The sequence below is a fragment of the Branchiostoma lanceolatum genome, chromosome 16 (genome assembly GCF_035083965.1).
Source record: "Branchiostoma lanceolatum isolate klBraLanc5 chromosome 16, klBraLanc5.hap2, whole genome shotgun sequence".
NCBI lineage: Eukaryota > Metazoa > Chordata > Leptocardii > Amphioxiformes > Branchiostomatidae > Branchiostoma > Branchiostoma lanceolatum.
In genome coordinates, this window is record NC_089737.1 from 9,985,298 (window position 1) to 10,004,601 (window position 19,304).

At 39.6% G+C, this 19,304-nt stretch overlaps 2 protein-coding genes across 13 annotated transcripts in view; one reads left to right on the forward strand and one right to left on the reverse strand.

The window, feature by feature from the left end:
* Window positions 1–8,879, reverse strand: part of LOC136421605 (anoctamin-4-like) — a 49,586-nt gene extending 40,707 nt beyond the window's left edge. For 8 of the 10 annotated variants that reach the window (XM_066409060.1, XM_066409058.1, XM_066409059.1 and 5 more), the window contains exon 1: window positions 8,538–8,878. In XM_066409060.1, coding sequence (XP_066265157.1) covers window positions 8,538–8,715 — 178 coding nt within the window. In that variant the 5' untranslated portion in view covers window positions 8,716–8,878. Of the gene's footprint in view, window positions 1–8,537 lie in introns of all 10 variants that reach the window. The other 2 variants (XM_066409048.1, XM_066409049.1) reach the window with 1 other exon arrangement.
* Window positions 6,669–19,260, forward strand: LOC136421608 (uncharacterized). 3 transcript variants are annotated; one of them, XM_066409063.1, is made up of 9 exons: window positions 6,669–6,836; window positions 14,339–14,500; window positions 14,974–15,142; window positions 15,522–15,719; window positions 16,032–16,149; window positions 16,552–16,675; window positions 17,148–17,354; window positions 17,778–17,970; window positions 18,303–19,260. In XM_066409063.1, exons 1-9 carry the CDS (start codon window positions 6,707–6,709, stop codon window positions 18,454–18,456), a joined length of 1,455 nt encoding a protein of 484 aa, XP_066265160.1. In that variant the 5' UTR covers window positions 6,669–6,706; the 3' UTR covers window positions 18,457–19,260. The 3 variants fall into 3 exon arrangements, with proteins under 3 accessions (XP_066265160.1, XP_066265162.1, XP_066265161.1); XM_066409065.1 differs by lacking the exon at window positions 6,669–6,836 and adding an exon at window positions 13,312–13,402; XM_066409064.1 differs by lacking the exon at window positions 6,669–6,836 and adding an exon at window positions 13,409–13,554.
* The last annotated feature ends 44 nt before the right edge of the window (window positions 19,261–19,304 follow it).

Consider the following 19,304-nt stretch of genomic DNA (forward strand, 5'->3'; position numbering starts at 1 on the left):
AACTCATGAAAATGTATTTGCGTAAAAATATGAACAGACTAGTAAAATAAGAGGTCTCTCCCCCCCCCCAAAAAACCCACTTAATGGAATAACCCTGGTCAAAAAACACAAAGTTGTCTAAAATTTGACCCCTTGAACTGTCTTTAATGAAATAACCCTTCAGCACAGTGTTTGAAACAAAATTAGCACAACTTCCAGTGGAAATATCCGAGTCCTAATGTGACTCACACACCCACCTTGAGTGACTGTATGTACATTGTATTTACGGCTGAAGAAGAATGAATACACCTTATGTACACTGCCTTGGGCCTTGACAATGCGTGGGCGTATAGTCAGCTGACGTCACAAAATACCAGCATGGCTAGTTGGGGTGACCAGCCTACAACACAAACATCAACTGAACACCTCTCGCCCTTTAGTCAAATAAAACGATATCTTATACATGTAGTAAAGGTTGTAACAATGTATACTGTAAATTCACTTATTTTCGCAGGGATTTTGGCATAGGAGTAAAAAGGACTGTTTTTTATAAACTTATTCGCTGTAAATTTTATACAAAACCGTAGCACAAAAAACATGTATATTTACAGAGACACCACGAAAATAAAACTATCGCAAACATTTCAAGATCTACAGTAGGCTGTAATGCCAATTGCGGTGAATTTTGTACTATTCTATCAATGACGTACCTTTTCCTCTAATGTCAAGCATAATCATTGTGTTTGAACACCTCTTCACACCTCAATACTCCAATACAATACTTTCTGTAGAATGTTTCAAGTATTGTTTGCTATACTCGAGGCCGATGTGTTTACACATGTACATGTAACTGTAAGTGCTAGAGTCCATTCCAAGTCACCACACGGATTTTTTGATGATCTTGGTAATATCTTCGAATTATTATTATATGATTATAAATTGTTACAAATATTTACAAATGTTTAAAAAAAAAAGGAAATATGAGATCCCCATCTTTTACAAGTTTTTTTCTAAATTTGCAAACATTTCGAAAGTGACTGTCACAAGAGATCATTTTTAGAAACAAATTTGAAATATAAATTGGTTTGTGTCAAGTTTCGAAACAATTCGAAATAAAGATATGGGTCATTTGCCCCCCGTAACGAGCCGCTAATCCTAACAAAGCCTGTTTTGGATCGGGCGTGGACCGCCGACGGAGCAGGATGTCACTGTGGCGTGACACTGTCTATGGACATCGGGCTGGATTTTGAAGCACAATCCAACCGTAGTTTTGCTGCACAAAAAGGGCCAGCAAACGTTACAAGATCTTACAGCAAACGTTCAGGAACCAACAGTGGTCAAAATGCCGAAAGCAAGGCGCAAAACTGTTTCATCTACGCCGAATTAGCCATAATCGGCACGATGCAAAGGGGAGCTATCTATCAATCAAACAAGTTCGGCCGCTGTCAAAGCAAGGGAGACTCTTTGGAAAGCAATACGCTTTCCCCTTCCTCGTGGTATCAGTAAATTGTAAACTGAAAGATAGTGTTATATTTTAAATAGGGATTCTTACCGACAAAATCACGAAGATTCTGGAAGAAAACACTAAAAAAGGACGCAGATTTATGTTGCATTATTTCTAACCAAGCTGCCTTCTTGGGAGAGTCTATTCTGTGTGTAGGGGGAAACTCCTTGGAAACTATTGTCAAATGATTCTAAATACGAAAGTTCGCAGTAATAACGTTACACAAATACTACAGTAATGTTTATAGTGTATCATTCAAATATTGAACTGTATCAACATACGTTGAAAGATAGATATTTTAGACCACGTGTATCAACTCTTCCCCGGGAGAAAAAGCCCGATGCCGTCTGCCGGAACAACACGGGAACAACACTTCCCACGAGTTCCGAAACAAATCCCACCGGAGAGGATTTCATCTTATACAGTTCAGCTAACAATAAAGTATGTATGTTTTCCATGCTGGCTGATTGGCGTTCATAATTTGGACTGGGCCTGGCGGAGTTACTGCAGTTATTCTAACGTCCCAGTTGAGCATGTTCTCTAGCGGCGTGGTGCCGGTGGGGAGGGCAGCGGCGGCAGGCTACTGTTACCACTTACAACTTCTGTCGGTACTTTCTTTTACTTCTGTCGCATTTGGGTCGTTTCTGCAAGATTTCCAGGTTTGGCTGATATTGAAGTAGAGAGATAAGACAGTGAATAGGCACTGATAATGTTTCTTTCGGATTGTTGTGCTGCTAACAGAGACAGAAATTAACTGTTTGTTTACTTAAATCCCGATCCGCTGTCAGAGCACCGCGGGGGTATCGCACTCCCTTCAATCGTCTATTTTTGGATGCTATTAACTAATTAACAGCAGATTGTGAATTTCTACTTTCGAAAAAAAGATAGAAAATTCGAAATAAAGGCAGGGAGATGTAATCAATCTTTAGAAAGTATCAAAAATATTATTCTCAGTGCCATGAATATTTTGAATATTCCACGACAATGTGAGAACAATTAGAAACTGTAAACATATTTCGAACTGTTTGGAAACTATGAAATATGGATTACAAATACTAACAAAAGTTTCAGATTAATTCTAAACAATGGCAACAAACAGCCGTGCGGTGACTTGGAATGGACTCTACTTCTAGGGCTGGGGAAAAATTAAAGAAAAAGTTCTGGCTACAAATGATCTGTATCAAAAATCTGTACAGAAAATGGACACAATTGTATCAGGCATAACATAGAAAACTTTTTGAAGCTGCTATAAGCTGTAAATAATGGCAACAATTACATTCATTTTTCAGAGAATGAGACTAAAAACAACAGTCTTTCACTCTTTGTCTTGTAAAAATTGAAAAAATAATTTCTATGGACCAATCTTGTAACAGTTTCATGCCAAATGAAAGCATGCAAATCACATTTACACACATAATAGTCACACTTCTATGGACCCACTTATGTAAATGTTCCATAGCATGGCAATACTTCATGAACTGCACATGACATTCATGAACTGCGCATGCAAACATTACATGTACTGTGTAAAAAGTCTACCGTGTTATACTCATAATACTGTTTTTATTTTCCTTAGAATGCCACATGTTAAGTCAACAACAAATTCATTGATACATGTACCTCTTTCAAGTGATTTTGTGAAAAGTGGTTCTTCCTTAAACTACTGCTGCAAGTCATATGACAGAACTGGTTGTTTTTCCTCTTTTCTGGCTGGCATGTCCGAAGTGAGGTCATGCCCCAAGAGAACTTACTAACACAATTTACCCTGCTGTCAATCTTACTGTGTCTTACAGTTATTTCTGCTACAAGCAATGCTGGCTGGGGTATGACATGTACATGTATATCATATTGAATCATTTTAAGTACTGTATAGTCAAGTAGGACAGAGATAATGACTTTGGAAAAAGAATGCATTTTCCTTAACTTGTTTTTGTAACTTAAAAGCTTAAAAGCCCTGCTAGCAATGGGTCAAGGATTCATTTTGCAATTATCTAGTCACATGTTAGGTACAGCATCTAATTGTAAAGGTGGTTCTTTAACCTTCTTGGCAGGGTGGAGCACATTCATACTTGATTAACCATGCTATCTGCACTAGCTTCTTCAAAAAAGGGTTAATGTAGTTGAAACTCACAAACTCTGACAAAATAATTGAAAATTTATACATTTTTTGTGGTAAATTTCTTACCTTAACTAGAGACACTTTCACATCTTATATTCTTATATTTCCCAAGATTTCATCCCATAACACATAGAAGGATACATGTAGAAAATAACTTAAAAAGAAAAATGCTTTCACACTCCCCCCTCACACAAATTCAATGGAATGGCCCTAACCTTGAAAGGTTATTGCCCTCATCAAGGAGCCTGCATTATATTTACTGTAAATGCATTTAAGTTTGCGTGGTTTTTATTTAACACTAAGGGGAAAATGGAGTGTTCACGGTGGCTTTAATTTCACGGCAGACCCAGTGCTTAACTCACATATACTGCTACAGTATTGGACAAAAATTGGACATAAAACCATCGCGAACATTTCTGCATTTACAACTCACCTGCACATCTTATTTTACATCGTGACAAGTATAACATACATCTGAGTCGTTGTGTATATTCTTTACATACAAATTTTCACAGGAACTCAATTCTAAGGTGAGAATAAGGGGAAAGGAGGTTTTAGTGGCGTTTTAAATTTGTGAATTGTGGTTGATGTAATTAAGATTCCTGTTGTTCAGCAATAATACATTGGAAACGCACACTTGTGGTGCCATGAATTTGTGGTAGAGGGGTAGTAGCAAAAACAAAAGCAAATTGAAAACCACCGTGAACATTTCAATTTTACAGTACACTGTACTAGGAAAACCTGTTGGGCAAACATATTAGTATTTAATCATTAGGAATTAACTGTACAAAATGTCAGACTGCAATAAAATGTTGACCTGAAACATGTGAATTAAGTGTAAGGGTGAAAATTTGGAGAAAAATAACAACAACCACATCTTTTCTTTGTAAATAACATTGACTGATCCTTATTACACAAATTTCAAAGATCTTTACAATATATGTAACTACTATATAATGCACATGTATCAGTATATAGATAACTGATCATATATGCCCAGATCTTGTAATGTCATGATCTGATTTCTAATACTAGCTGGAAGGTATGCTCACAGCAGAGCATACATGTAAAGGACAAGAGAAAAGAGTAGGGTTTGTTTTCTCAAAGGATAAACAAACAAACAAAAAGGAGGGGCAGCAATGGTAAACTTTTGTTGTAGGCAGAAACGATTAAGATGTCTGAATAGCAAAGTAAACAAGTAAACAGGGCTTTACTCAGTCAACTATTACAAATCACATCTAGGTAATGCTTTACACACATACAGACAGGTTTTTCTGATGAAGAGTTACATGTAATTGTTTCAGGGCACGAAATACTGGGTGTAATATGTCACCATCTGCCTTGATAGACCAGTGCCACTATATGACATAGATATTTGCATATGGTGCATACATCAAGGTACTATTGTACACTTGTATACTGCATATTCTTGACATTCAAGTGACATGAAAAATAATACAACTTTTATTGTTTATAATTTTAGAGTTAGCTATAGAATTTCATATCCAAGCTGTATATTTATGAGGTAAATTGTAGGTTTTGCTGACATTCTAATTTCTACTCTATTTTATCAAGTTTCTGTGCACCTAAATTTTTAGGTTAGGTGCACCTTTGTACCTATTCCGTGTGTTTTCTGTATCCATATAGCCAGTTTAAAGGCCCTTCGGCGTAACATATCTCCAATCAGTGTAACACAACCAGTGTTTACATGGTATGATGTAAACAACTCCCACCTAATCAACAGTATCAAGTTTAGGTGTCCCAAAACAAACTAACATCTGTATCTGTATAGCCGGTATAACCGCCCTTCGGCGTAACACACCAGCTTCGCAGGCACGCGGCGCGGCAGCAGCTGGTTATATTACACTGAACGGCCTGAAACTTTGAAAGGATACATATTTTTTTTGCCAACAAAGAGAGACCTAAGTCTGGCAACTGGAAGTTAATGGGTATGTGTAGTACCCTAACAAATGCATCAAAAGCCACTACAAATATTGATATTCTCAATAAACTATTGACAGAATAATACACAATATTGTATACACCCATACTCGCATAATAAAACCTACACGAAAGTAAATGAATTTACAGTATTTCTGACTTCAAAACCAGATGTTATACAAAATCAAAGTTAACTGAAAATTTGTCATGTGTAACACAAAAAGTAACTTACAGCCAATGAAGAATGATATACAGTAAGTAGTAACATGTGACTACTCTAGACTACGTATACTCTGAAAGCTGACTCTGAATGTTAACCTCTGTGACTAGTTTTTCTGAAACAGTGGAAGACAAAACAGACCCCCACTTTTTCTGTAATGTGCGGGTTCTGTGATGTTACAATTAGAGGAGAGTAGTTTTACTTTTGTCCGTAGACATGGAGAAATTAGGATGGAATTTGGTGGCTTCTCCGTGATTGTAGAAGAGACTATTTTACACGAGATACCAAAACCAGTAGTTTTGCTGCAGTACCATTACAAGCAACTAGGGGGCCGAAAATCTAATCTTTTTGAGGTCTCATCAAGAACTACCCACCTACCAAATATCAAGACAATCCATCCAGAGGCCTTCTCGAGTTATGCTGTTCATAGAAACACACATACAAACGTGGCCACCAAAAACATAACCTTCTTGAATAACATAATGAAATCACAGATATGACAAATTTGTAACAAGGACCCCCTTGGTTGTAACAGATCTAGAGATCTGGGTAAATAACAGCAATATGGTAAAAGTAGCTCTTTTTAATTAGGTACGCATATTCATTACAAACTTTCTTTGTCACCTTGTACTATCATAGCCAGCCAGGCACCAACAAGAATAATACATTCGTCAACTTGATTGTGAAGTACAAAGCCACATACATGATAATACATGTAAGGCCAATTACCCAAATTAGCAGTTGAAAAAGTCTGCGACTGATACTTTTCAAGACAATACACAGACTTTACAAGACAAATGTATACTAGGTTGTTCACATTCAGGTGAAGTCTTTCAGATGCATGCAGCCAAGAAAGATCAAAGGCAAATTTGTCTGCCTACAGTAAGAAGCCGTATAAAACCAGAGAGTTAGAAGCCAGACAAACAGTCAAGTAGAGCTAGCCATGGTGCGAGGTGTCTTTGAAAACAGCAAGGAGGTTAAGTTTAACCTCCTTGGAAATAGTTACCAATCAGGGAAAAGTGGAGAAGAGCTATCCATGATGGAAGTTTCCGTTGGAAAGAGTTACCAATCAAGTAAGTGTAATTTGTATTGATGTCAAAGTGGATGAATCATACAATGTATTATGTAATGCCCATGTTGTAACTCGTAAAGTAACTGCTATAAAAATTTTGTATTGAAGGGCTCAAAATTCATTTTTGGGAATATTGCACCGGTGTATCTATTAAACCTGAAATTTTACTAGGTGTACAGAAAAAAAGTTGGGTGCACAACATAAGATAATCATAAAGTACTGGTTAAGTGTTAGCAAAACCTCATAACAAACCTTAATGCCTCTCTTTAGAGCTCAAATCTGATAGGTAACTTTAAACATGTATAAGGTTTCAGCATTTTTCTGGTGGTTAATGTAAAAAAATATCTTGCATACCAGTATACAATAAGACAAGTACACTTTTACAATATGTAACCGTATCTAACTGTCTATACAAATACAGTATCTAGGTGTACCCAAAGTAAAAAAAAAAATTAGGTGCACAGCTCCAAAACAAGTGCATATGCAGTCATATTTTGACTCTTGTTGCTTGGATTAGAGTGGTCTTTGCAGATCAGAGATCATCAGACTGATTAGTTCTAGGAATCATGTTTGATTTCTATGAATAAATACCTCACAAAAAGTTACAGAATTAGCAATCAATCTTTTTACCCTAGCCTAAGGATTGTTCTTGTTAATTTTACAGTTATACTAAATTAACAATACCATGAATACCCAGTAATCTCCATACACACAAACAACAACACAAACGCATTAGCAACAGTCAGCATTGTGAATAATTACAATGCTGTCATGATAAATAATATATCAGCACTTACTTCTGCTAATAACACACACATGTTTGACCAATACCGTAAATTCATTTATTTTCGCTGGGACTACATTTTGCTGTAGAAGAGGAAATGAGGCTTTTGCTGTGTTCCAAGTTTGCGGTTGTACAGTAGTTATTATACTAGTAATACATAAGGAAATTATGCATATTTGTGGTGTCATGAATTTGCAGTGGAGAAGTCACCACAAAGATAAAAGTAAGATCTACGCTAACTTGAATGGGGAACTGTTACTGTCAGTTTCTTTGCTACTGCAAAAATTACATTTATATAATTGTAATCATCATATATAATGTTATATATATATAATAGAACTTAAAGCCTTTGCAACATTCTATGTTTAAAAAAGGATGAGAAAAACTATTTTTGCAACAACATTTTTTACAATTTTTTCTTCAAAACAGCATTCAGCAACTTGATTTTAGATTTTCGATGTTCCAAGAACCAAGAACTAATATGAAAATGTAAACACTAAACAGATCGAATTCCCTATGTGTCCAAGGGACAAATTATGCAGAAATGTTGCTGATAAAGGTCTATAAATGTCAAACTCCAAAACCCCATTTTTAAGATATCCAAAAACACCAGATCCAAGTTACAAAATACCGTTATTAGAAACACCACTTGTTGTTATGCAAACTCCCAAAGAACGCTACGATCCAAAGACATGCGGCCTTCAGATAAACACATGTTTATGTACCACAGCCCCCTACTGGTAAGCAAAAACGGTAAAGCAAAAACACCCTTGTCATTCTAAGTAAACAATGATTATTTTGAAGAATCAAGTTCACACATTGCCCCCCTCCCCACTCTATACAAGAAAAACATAGCGTTCCTAGACATACTTCAGTGTTTGTGTCTGTAGATATTGTAAAGGAGGGGTAAGTCCTTACCTAACGGTTGAGGGGGGTAGGCAGGCCCTCCTGTCGGCTGCATCTCGAACCCAATCGGGGGCGGGTGGGCCGCGCTAGGGTCCCCGGGCCCGATGTACCCTCCACCGCCGCCGTATCCGCTCGCCATGGCTTGATCCTCGGGACTAACTCTATTCGGTGTGGTGTAATAAAACTGCATCCACTAAACTGGGAAAACCGCCCAGCTACTTGTGGGTTAAAGTACACACACTTAAAAGAGAGAACGCCCTAGAAAAACAGAGAAATCTTAGGCGTACTACGATCGATAAAAAAGGATGTCTCTTTCCTCTGATGTTTTCAACATGGCCGAAAATGCAAACAAGAAGGGCGTGGTCGGGATGTGGGGTTAAAGGTCACGGGACGGCACGTTGTTGTTGTAAGGGTGGGCTGCATTTTGTTGTCATGGCAACAGGACGAGGTTGCATATGATCATATCCTGTAGTGCATTATATCATAAGTTTAAATATTTTTTCTAAGGAAGGATCACTTTCCTCTGATGTTTTCAATATAGCAAAAATATGCAAATATAGAAGGGTGTGGTCGAATATGTGAGGGCAAAAGTCACGGGACGGCCCGTGGTTGGTTGAACTTGTCATCGTTGCGTGGGCGGGGCAGTATTTGGTTACCATGGTAACAGGGTGCGGGCATTGTATCATATCCTGAACATCTTGTGACTGTATTATGTAATATCTTTTTCTCTTTTCCAACATAACTTTAGCATGATAATATTTGGACCGAATTTAAGATGAATGTGTTTTTAGTGACACACATAGCATTTTTCTAATGATCTCCAAGCAGATGTTGGTAAGAAGATCGTGTCGCCTTTTGGTTGTCCCGTTTTCTTTTGGCAGCCACAAAATGTTAAAATTTTTGCCGCCAACATCTGCTTGGAGATTAGATACTAGTATTCGTCCAGAGCAAGGTGGTTTCTAAATATATGCACGGTAACAGTTGATACCACTTGATATAATGTTCATATCAGTGTTATACATAAACATTACAGTATAAAAACAGACATATAATCTCTTAGTCTGTAGACTGAGTTAAAATCCAGACACGTCGATAGCAGCACACATGTTTAAGTCACTACAACAACATCTGCGATCCATCGACAATGTTTACATGCTTTACATGCATACAGTAACAAATCCAGTGTCCAGTTTCAAAGAGTGCGTTGGAAGAACACTTACCAAGCGGTCAAACCCACTTGAGCCACGCCAGGACAATCCGTCCAGCGGTGTACAGCCAGTTGGGACCGTTAGAATTTGAATTCCTCGCCCAACCCCAAATTTCTGCTGAGATACGGACTGTTCATTGCGATGGCACAAAAGATTGCGTTTCTTTGAACGATGATATCTTTAACAGTAGAGACAGGGCGGTCGCTACCCTACCCATGTACCCGCTTAAATCAAATCAGGTTCTAAGGAACGAGGAAAAATCGAAGACAATCATATTTTCTACACAAAGACAACAGGAAACTCAGACCATGTAGAATCGATCCCAATACAAGATTGCCCAAAAGGAACGCTTAACATTGTTTTATTATCGAGGCGCCCTTTGGTATTTTTGGAAGAAATAAAGGAGCCGGGAAGATTTTATCCTGTTACGTCATAGCATCGAATTAAGGCATCAAATCATTAATATTATGATTTTATATATTTTCCCCATACATGGACGTGAAATATTTCATATTCTTATTTGAGTAGGTCTTCAAAATATTCAACTGTTGAGCAACGGTTGCATACAACGTGAGCCAAAATCCATTTTTTAAGCCTTCTTAAAAGCTGGCAACATAATACTGTAATTCTTTAGATATTCGCGGTGGTTATATTTTCACGGTTGTCGGGATGACCTCTCCACTGTAAAATCATGACACCGTAAACATAATTTTCTAGTGTACTTACCTCTTTTTTATAAAAGTGTTCAAGCCGCGAACTTAAAACACCACGACATCCTTCTACGCGAAACATAATGAATTTACAATCGTTGAGACAGTTTTGCTGATACTTCTTTTTTACGGGGCTGATATCGTTTTACATCGGTGACATATTCATGTTAGAACGAGATCTACGTACCATTACGTACCATTTGTAATTCAAAATTATATTATTATTATTAATGTAGATAATCAGCCTGATTAGGCTGATTATCTACATTAAAAGCAATCACCAAAGTCCATGAATGTTTAAAACGATCTCGCGATGAAAAGCATGTGAGCGAAAACAAGTAGTAGTTCATAAGTCGATTTTTATGTTTTGGGTCTTGTACTAGCAATTAACCCTTGTCCTGCTGGAGTTCCAGACCAACACTCTCCCCACTGCTGGGGTTCCCAGGCACCTTTGAAATTAAGGGTTCTAGTTTGATATTACTTATTTTTAGTTACAATCACCCCATAAAAGTATGCATCATTGGAAAGATAACAATGTGTACTTATCTACAATTTAGACGAAACATTCTTGCTCTCTTTAGATGTGCATCACCAAATCTAGTTTGAGGAATGTGTTTTTGAAATCTATGTTTAAATGTTTACGTTAAGCTTTAGACGATTAACGCTTTTGAGTACCCATGATAATATTCCACAGCCATACAAACTATGGTGAATATCTAAAATGTAAAATCAGCAATAACATTGAAACATGCATGTCTCGCCACGCCATCTTTAGTCACTCATCATTAGAAAGATTACACTTGGTATCAATTTTTCTTTTGCATTTTGTAGCTGGTGCCAAAGATTGAGCCACACAGTCTGAATGTGAGCGCCAATTATGTGTGCTGATAGCCAGGGGTTAATTATCATTTTATGATCGACTGGTAGCTCTAGATTTGCAGTTTTAGATAATATCGCAAGGGGGTGTAGCTGTACAGGGAGTCATTTCGCTCACTGTGAGAACAGCAGAGAACAGAGAGCCATTCCGCTCACTGTGAGAAAAAACATCGTCGATTTGGTATGACAAGGAGCCTAGAATGTTGGAGTGTCTACCTCTTACAAGTTTTGCTGCCGTTTCATGGGAAAAATGATATACAGTCTAGTACATGAAAATATCCAAAAAGAGAAAATGCTATTTATAGGGACGACATTGCTTTTACACACTAACACTGCAAACAAAGCAGTAATGCTACGATTTATAGAATAAATCAGAACTCTTTGAATCAAATATGGTGGAACATGGACTCTGCTCTCTTTTCTGGAGAGAAACACACATGTATTGAAACAAGATGATGCAGCAGTTTCACAATGGATGCTAGTTTCTTCGTCTTTTCAACTGGCAGCAAGGAAGATAAATCTAAAGAACCTAAGGCAACTTCCTTCTTAATCTTGCATAGAGTCTATTAGCCATTAGAAAAAGTATTACTAGTAGTTTGAAACAGACATGTGACTATTCTTGTATTTGAAACTGGTAGAGGCTAGATTGAAAGGACATTCTTGTTCTCTATTCCGTGGTACCTTCTTACAACATATGTATATCTAGATTATATATAATTATAAAGTTATTTAACCCATGAAATCTGTCAGCGTTTTGAGTTTATATGTCTTGAGCAGCTACTGTGTGTATGTGCCATGATTCGAATTTTAAGCGTGGCTAAAAGAAAATGGCATCTTTCTAATCTCCAAGCAGATCCACACGGGGCGCGAAAATCGTATATGCTAGCCAGAAAAGGTCCAGTCAGCCAGAGAAGCTCCAGCCAGCCCCGTAGATTAGCATCTTTCTGGGAATCGCTAAACGCTAATGCAGTACCCTGGTTCCTCGCTAGGTGACGTCATTGACACGTTGGGTCCCGACGGAATCGAAACAGGCCAGGTTCTGTAAAAACACAAGGAAGTAATCATTAATGAGATAAGTGACATGTAATTTTCCCCTGACATATTACACCAAAACGCGTACCAGTCCGTATTTGCCAGCAAACATTATATTATTTCTAGTTGTTGAACAAATTGACAGAAATTGACAAAATCGAATATCTTGCCAGTAACTGCTAAAATCTGTACGTTTGAATCTGCTGTTACCGTGGTGAGCACCAGATTTTTGATAGTACATGTATATGTTAAATATGGATTATCCATCACACTAGGTAAGATACAGTATATATAAAAGGATATAAATTTGCGGTGATTTAATTTCGCGGTAGGGAGAAAATGGAGTGTTCGCGGTGGTTTTAAGTTCGCGATTAAAACAATGGGGTAGGCGGGCGGAATACAAAGGAAGCATTTTCGTGGTGATTATTTTCTCAGCGAAGAGGTCACCACGAAAACCATCGAAATATGATCTTTAATGCATGCATTTCCCGTAATTCGGATCATAACCAGTCACCCGAGATTTAGAACTATGTATTTAAAATATAATCTCTTGCGCCAAAGATTGTGCCGCACAGTCGAAATGTGAGCGCCAGTTACATGTATGTTTTCTGATATCGATATCGGGGTTATCATTTTATCATCAATTGGTAGCGCTGCGGGTTTTACTAATACCGCAAGAGGGCGTAAATGTCAACACCTTCAAGTGACCTTCGGGCCTTGTTACTGGTAATCATTGAGTGAAAAAAAAGAAAGTCAACGGAGTGAACTAACTAAGCCCCCTAGCGATATGTAATTTCATCCCAAGTCTTTCCTCCGTTTGTACGTTTAATTTTGAACCATCTATTATTCAAAACCAACCAAGTGAGACACAGGCAAACATTTGTAGACTTGTAAAGTAAAGCATGTGATCATGACCGCCGCAACAAGGGGGCGTTGACGCCGTCAAGCCGGTACGACTACATCTAATTATTAACCCGTGGCTATCATGTGATTTCAACACACTGGGCATAGTGCAACTTACAAGGCAAGGAGTCTTCTACAGTCCTTTAAGGTTCGAGCGACTCCTCGACTGTCTTACTACCACTTGAACAGAACGGGGTATTAAAGAACGGAACGGAGTGTTGCAGAAAGCAGGATTATTCCATCTTTGTGAAGAACTTTTGGTTCCTGTTTTGTCGGTGAGGACTCGTAAAATGTCACAAGGTAAAAGTTCACCTGAGGTAACAGTGAAGCACTGAGGTGTTCTGCCACCATGTTTTAATTCTTTAAATTGTCACAGTATAACTCTAGTGGCGTAACATATTTGTATCGATGTTTAGAAACCGTAGCAACGATCTATAAGCATTTATGCATTCGAAACATGTCGTACATATCGTCGACAAGGAAGCTATTGTTTCATATGAAAGTGAAAATTGTTTAAGAGACCATTCACTCTCAGTTTACTTCCTTGCCGATTTGCATGGGGGAGCTTGGTCGCTTGCCAAAAAAGCGGAGCTTAACTACACACGGCCAGGTCAAATACCCACGGCCAGGTCACCCAAACAATTTGTGTGCCTTAAGTGTTCACAGACTGAGAGAATATTCAAAGGTCGTCCTTTCGAAAGCCACTGCAAACAAGGCACGTGATGTTGCTGCTTTCGCGGTCTTTTTAAACTTTGAACAGAATCCGGAAGTATAAAAAGATCTTTTCCCAAATCTAACCATTTCTCATGAAAATGTATTTATTAACTTTTTTACCCATGTTCACGAATCATGAGCTAACCCAAGTCAAAACATTATGCAAACGAAATTAGTAGGTCCTGCTACAATTGCAATAGAACCGAGGTCCATAATCCATATTCGTTTTGTTGATACCTACCCACACACCATGCAGGTCTATTCACAATTGCTCGAGTTTGCTGTCCATAAACACCCACCCACGAGAAAACGGCACCAAAAGAATAGCTTTCTTGGCGAAAGTATAAATGTTGATATTGTATCTTTCCAGTTGAAATGATTGATGAGCCTATACCGTTCGCGTCCATCCAAGACGAGGGGGCTGGGCATGCGCAGAAGAAGGGCCTGACGGTGATCACGGCCGCCCTGTTCTTGGTTGGCGAAATGGCGGGAAGCGGTGTGCTGGCGCTGCCGAGAGCTGTCGTGGATACCGGTACGATATGAATATGTATATGTTGTTAACATGTGACCTGTGCTTAGCCCAGTGGGGCAAGAATGTACAATAAAGGTCTTCATTGAATAATCAATATGTTTTCTGATTAACTGTTCTCTAAACGTATTGATACTGATCCGGCATACGGCGACATATTGCCAGTAGTGGGCCAAAGATGTATCCTTGAGGAAACCTTTTGGGGTGGGGGAAATGGCAGGGAGCGGTGTACTGGCACTGCCTGGAGCTGTCGTGGACACAGATTTGTCTTCTACTTTCATCCTCCTACGCAGAGCCTCGCCCACGGCCTATGCAATATACCCTGGGAAGACTCTGCTAAAGAGGGCTGAGGTTTCCACTTTTGTGGGCGCGGCCTTTAACCAGCTGTCAGCCAATCAAAAAAACAACTTTACCTGAAGAAAACATTTAGGAGATGCTCCGATTGGCTGACTTCGCTGTGATATTGTATATTCTAGGCTGGAACGGTGTTGTGATGTTGCTACTATGCTGTGCGGTGGCGGGACATAACGGCATCATGCTCGGCAGGTGTTGGAACATCCTACAGCTCCGATGGCCGGAGTACAGGGACCACGTCAGGGACCCCTACCCGGCCATCGGCGAGAGGGCTTACGGGAAGATAGGAAAGTAAGTGTCATATTTATTCTATACTGATTATAAAATCATCATTGGTGGGCCATACATATAGCCCCCAGGAACCCCAGAAAGTTCCATTGGTATAGCATGTATGGAATACAGGACAAGCAACAGCACATATTATCAAGACCGAATATGTTGTAAGCGTTAAACATTAACATAGTGTTGGTGGTGGTCCAAAGATATAGCCTTGAGGAACCCCCACAAGGTTGTGTCAATAGAACGTATGAAAAAGAGGGCGAAACAAAATCGAAATGCACCGTGGGATCTGCTATGTGCTACTTCTTAGCTCAGACGTTTGGCAATGCATTCTCTAAGTTTTCAAAAGCTATATCTCGATAAGAAATCGTCTTTTCTTTCTTCCAACAAGGGTTGCAGTGAGTGTTTGTGTGAACATCACGTTGTTCGGCGTGGCCACGGTGTTCCTGTTGCTGGCGGCGGAGAACCTACAGACCCTGGTGGAGGACCTGTCCCCTCATCAGAGCACCTTCTCCTTCTGTTTCTGGCTGATCATCCTGGCCGGGGCGCTGACACCATTCACCTGGCTCGGGTCGCCCAAAGATTTTTGGTGAGTGTATTTATAAGAACTAGGCATGCTTTCAATGATGTCGGCCTAGCCTCTTGGGCGTTATAGGAACGATACATGATCTCCAATGAAAACCATACTATATTTTGTGTCAGTGTTGGGGGGGGGGGGTATGTAATCCTGAAGAACCAAATTTGATAGAAACTAATGTAATTAAAATGACGTTTAGAATGAAAGTTTATGTCAGTGTTAGGACAAATATGTCGCCTTGAGGAACCCCATGATAATTAAAGGTCGTAACTGTCAAACAGTATATTGTGTGCAGTTTTAACTTTCTTACATGTTTCATTTTAGGCCGGCGGCTGTTGCAGCCACAGTTGCGACGGTCTTGGCATGTCTACTGATGTTCATTGGGGTTCTTGTGGACATCCCAAACTTTAAAGAAGCAAAGGACCAACAAGAGGACATTAAAGTAAATTGTCTGATAGATCATACGAGTTTGGAACTGAAATTTTATTTAATCTAAGGACAAGGGAAAAGCTGGAAGAGCAATAGGTCGTTACACGATTCCATTGCATGCTGGGAGACGCAAGGCACTGTGGGTACATTAGTGGGCAAACTACCTCATTACCATGAATATGCATGTTAGGCGCATGCGGACTGTGTCCGTTTGTTCCGGTCTATGCACCGACACGCGTCGTCATGGTAATAATGTTGTTTGCCCGCTGGTGTCCCCATAGTGCCTTGCGTCGTCCAGCCTTTAATGGTTTCCGTGTGGTCTATGGGATCATTTATGATTTCTGCAGTACGTTTGGGGGTAACAGATAAACAATTGTAGAAGTTTCAAACCCAAAACATTTCACTTTTTCCCCAGGCGGTTTTCTTGACGTTTGGAACGATCCTGTTCGCGTTCGGAGGGGCGTCCACATTTCCCACAATTCAACACGACATGAAGGAGCCAGAAAAGTTTTCCAGATCCGTCGTCCTGGCGTTTGCAGGTGTGTGAGAAGGAGTTATGCATGTTGAAGGTTGTGTGAATTTTGGGAAGGGGATGGTGGGGGATTGTTTCTACACTATCAAGACATTCGCACCAAGGCTGCGGATCCGTGCCGTAAAGAAGTTATTTTGACGACGCATCAAGGTCGAAGCCTGCTACATGATCTTTGTGTCGGGTGTTTGTGTTTGTGTTGGGTTTACGCATGCATCAGTGTGGGGAGGAGGGCAAAAATATAGCCTTGAGGAACCCCTGCAAGCTTGTGTCAGTAGAATCAAGGTTATAACCTCCTTTGTAGAATGTATGAAACATGATAAGAGGTTGTCATCTTAGAAACTGTTTTGTACGGATCACGCTAATTTGCGGTCCAAATTTTAATTGATTGTTTGATTAATTGATTGATAATTGGGGGTTTACACAAACGTGGCAAGGAAATACATGTGTGCTGACATACCTGCCCCCCCTCCCCTTTCCAGCTCTACTGCTGATGTATCTCCCAGTGTCCATTGCGGGTTTCCTGGTCTACAAGTCGGAGTGCGAGAGTAACGTGCTGTCGACCCTGACGGCGGGCGGTCTGAAGTACGCCTCGCTCATCCTCATCACCTTACACCTCATCTTCGCCTTCATCATCGTCATCAACCCCGTCTGCCAGGAGCTCGAGGAACGATTCGGGATAGCCAATAGTAAGTCTACTTGATAAGCCGGCGTATGGTTTAAGATACGCATGCGAAGAGAGATGCACTGTAGGTAGTATGTCAAAGGTGAACACCCCGAACTTGTAAACAGTTCTTGTCTAGACCATAATCTATACCATGCCTAGACGTTTTTTCGTTTATGTCTTTTAGGCATTACAGTTTGCGTACTGGTATGTTCATGCAACATGCAAAAATATAGGCTCTTCGAAGTTTTGCCGTGCCTATGACCTTCTTCAAGATAGCTGACCTGCCACCCGTTCACGTGACTTTACGAACACGTGACTTCACGAACGTGACTCTAGGAACTTAGTGGGGCAAAGGTCAAGCTCAAAGTCTGTAAATTCCTTGTCTCTTATCTGACTACCTTATAGACTTCTAATCAAGACTTGTTTCATTAAATCTTTCTGCCAGAATTCGGAGTATTCCGGATCCTACTCCGGACGTGCCTGGTCGGACTGGTGCTGTTTACCGGAGAGAGTCTGCCTCATTTTGGCGCCATCTTGTCCCTGGTCGGAGGATCGACCATCACATGCCTCACTTTCATCTTCCCCTCCATGTTCTACCTGAAACTCTCCCGACAGACGAGTCCTGATTGGCCAGAAATGTAAGTTCTTTATCGGCTTAATTCTCAAACTTGCCATATGAAAGGAATAGTTTTCCTTTTTTTTACCAAGAAAGTTAGTAGTAGATTAATGATGATGATAGAGTAAGACATCCATACGTACATCACTAAGGCATATTCCATGAAAACGTAGGGGCTCTTTGAATTGGGAGGAATACGAGAGACGATAATGAAACTGAACAGAGCTACGACCAAGAAACAAGTCTTGATCACCCATTGAAGACTTCTAATGAAATACTGCCATGAACAAGAACAACAACAATAACATTTTAAACATGCATGTCTGACTTTTCGTCCCCCTTGCGTTTTTACAGCGAAGTGCAGCCATACGAGTGGGCGTGGCACATAGAGTTCATTCTGATTGGTGTAGTTGGCGGCATAGCCTCCACCTACTCCGCTATTGATGGGATCGCCAGCGGTTTCCAGGTGGTTCCCTGTTACGTCAACATGACAGCTGCTGATATGTAAAACTTGTAATTGTTGCCTTTAACATACACGTAGAGCCGTATGCTTGTCCAAAATGGCCTCCTTTCCTTGCCTAAAAAAGCAAATGGCTTTCTTAGTCTGTAGAAGGAGGTTAAAGAGATTGGAGGTTGATAGGGGGTATCTCTTTAATCATGCCATTGAAGGGCGGTCAAGGATCTGATTACATGCAGCCAGGATGCATTGGCGTACGGGCAAGGCTGCGCTCCTAAGGCGTCGCCAAAAAGTATGCGAAATTTACAGACGTTTTGTGTAAGATTATCCTTCAAAGCGGTTTCTGTGGTCGCAAGGGAGACTAATTACATAGAGATGCGAATTGTGCAATGTTTAGAATCTCACTTTTTATTGTGGAGATATATCCAAAGATATAATTCTGTCAAACTGCTACGGTCATACCCGTTTCATGACTTTGTATTATATATGCAAAAATATAAGGCTCGATTTCGTACATCTTGATATTGTATACAATATAATGTATCTTTTCTGATGTCGTCCTTAAGGAAATAGTGGTCTATATTGTATGAACATTTGGTAGTAGTTGCAGCTGTATGTACTTACGTCAGGAAAACAGTTTTGCCACTTCCCGCTCACCAATGCATTGATGCTACAAACTGGATCAGAGTTAAACTGTGATTTTCAACACAAAATTTCCTACTGTAAACAAACGCTTTTAAAATTTGTCATGATGTATCATTTTTAGTTTTGCAGATTTTAATGCAAAATATAAGCAGGATTTTGTGTACCTTTGGTTCTTTGTGCAATGTGAATAAAATACGCAGGTACGAGAAAGAAATTTGCGGGTGTTAATTATAATATATGTATATCAATCGTGG

What these genes read in the sequence shown, in the direction of transcription:
- LOC136421608 (XM_066409063.1), top strand. Translation starts at nt 6,707, where the DNA reads ATGGTGCGAGGTGTCTTTGAAAACAGCAAGGAGGTTAAGTTTAACCTC. An exon ending in ACGATTCGGGATAGCCAATA is followed by an intron (nt 17,355 to 17,777) that starts GTAAGTCTACTT and finishes TCTTTCTGCCAG; the next exon opens with AATTCGGAGTATTCCGGATC. An exon ending in AGTCCTGATTGGCCAGAAAT is followed by an intron (nt 17,971 to 18,302) that starts GTAAGTTCTTTA and finishes GCGTTTTTACAG; the next exon opens with CGAAGTGCAGCCATACGAGT.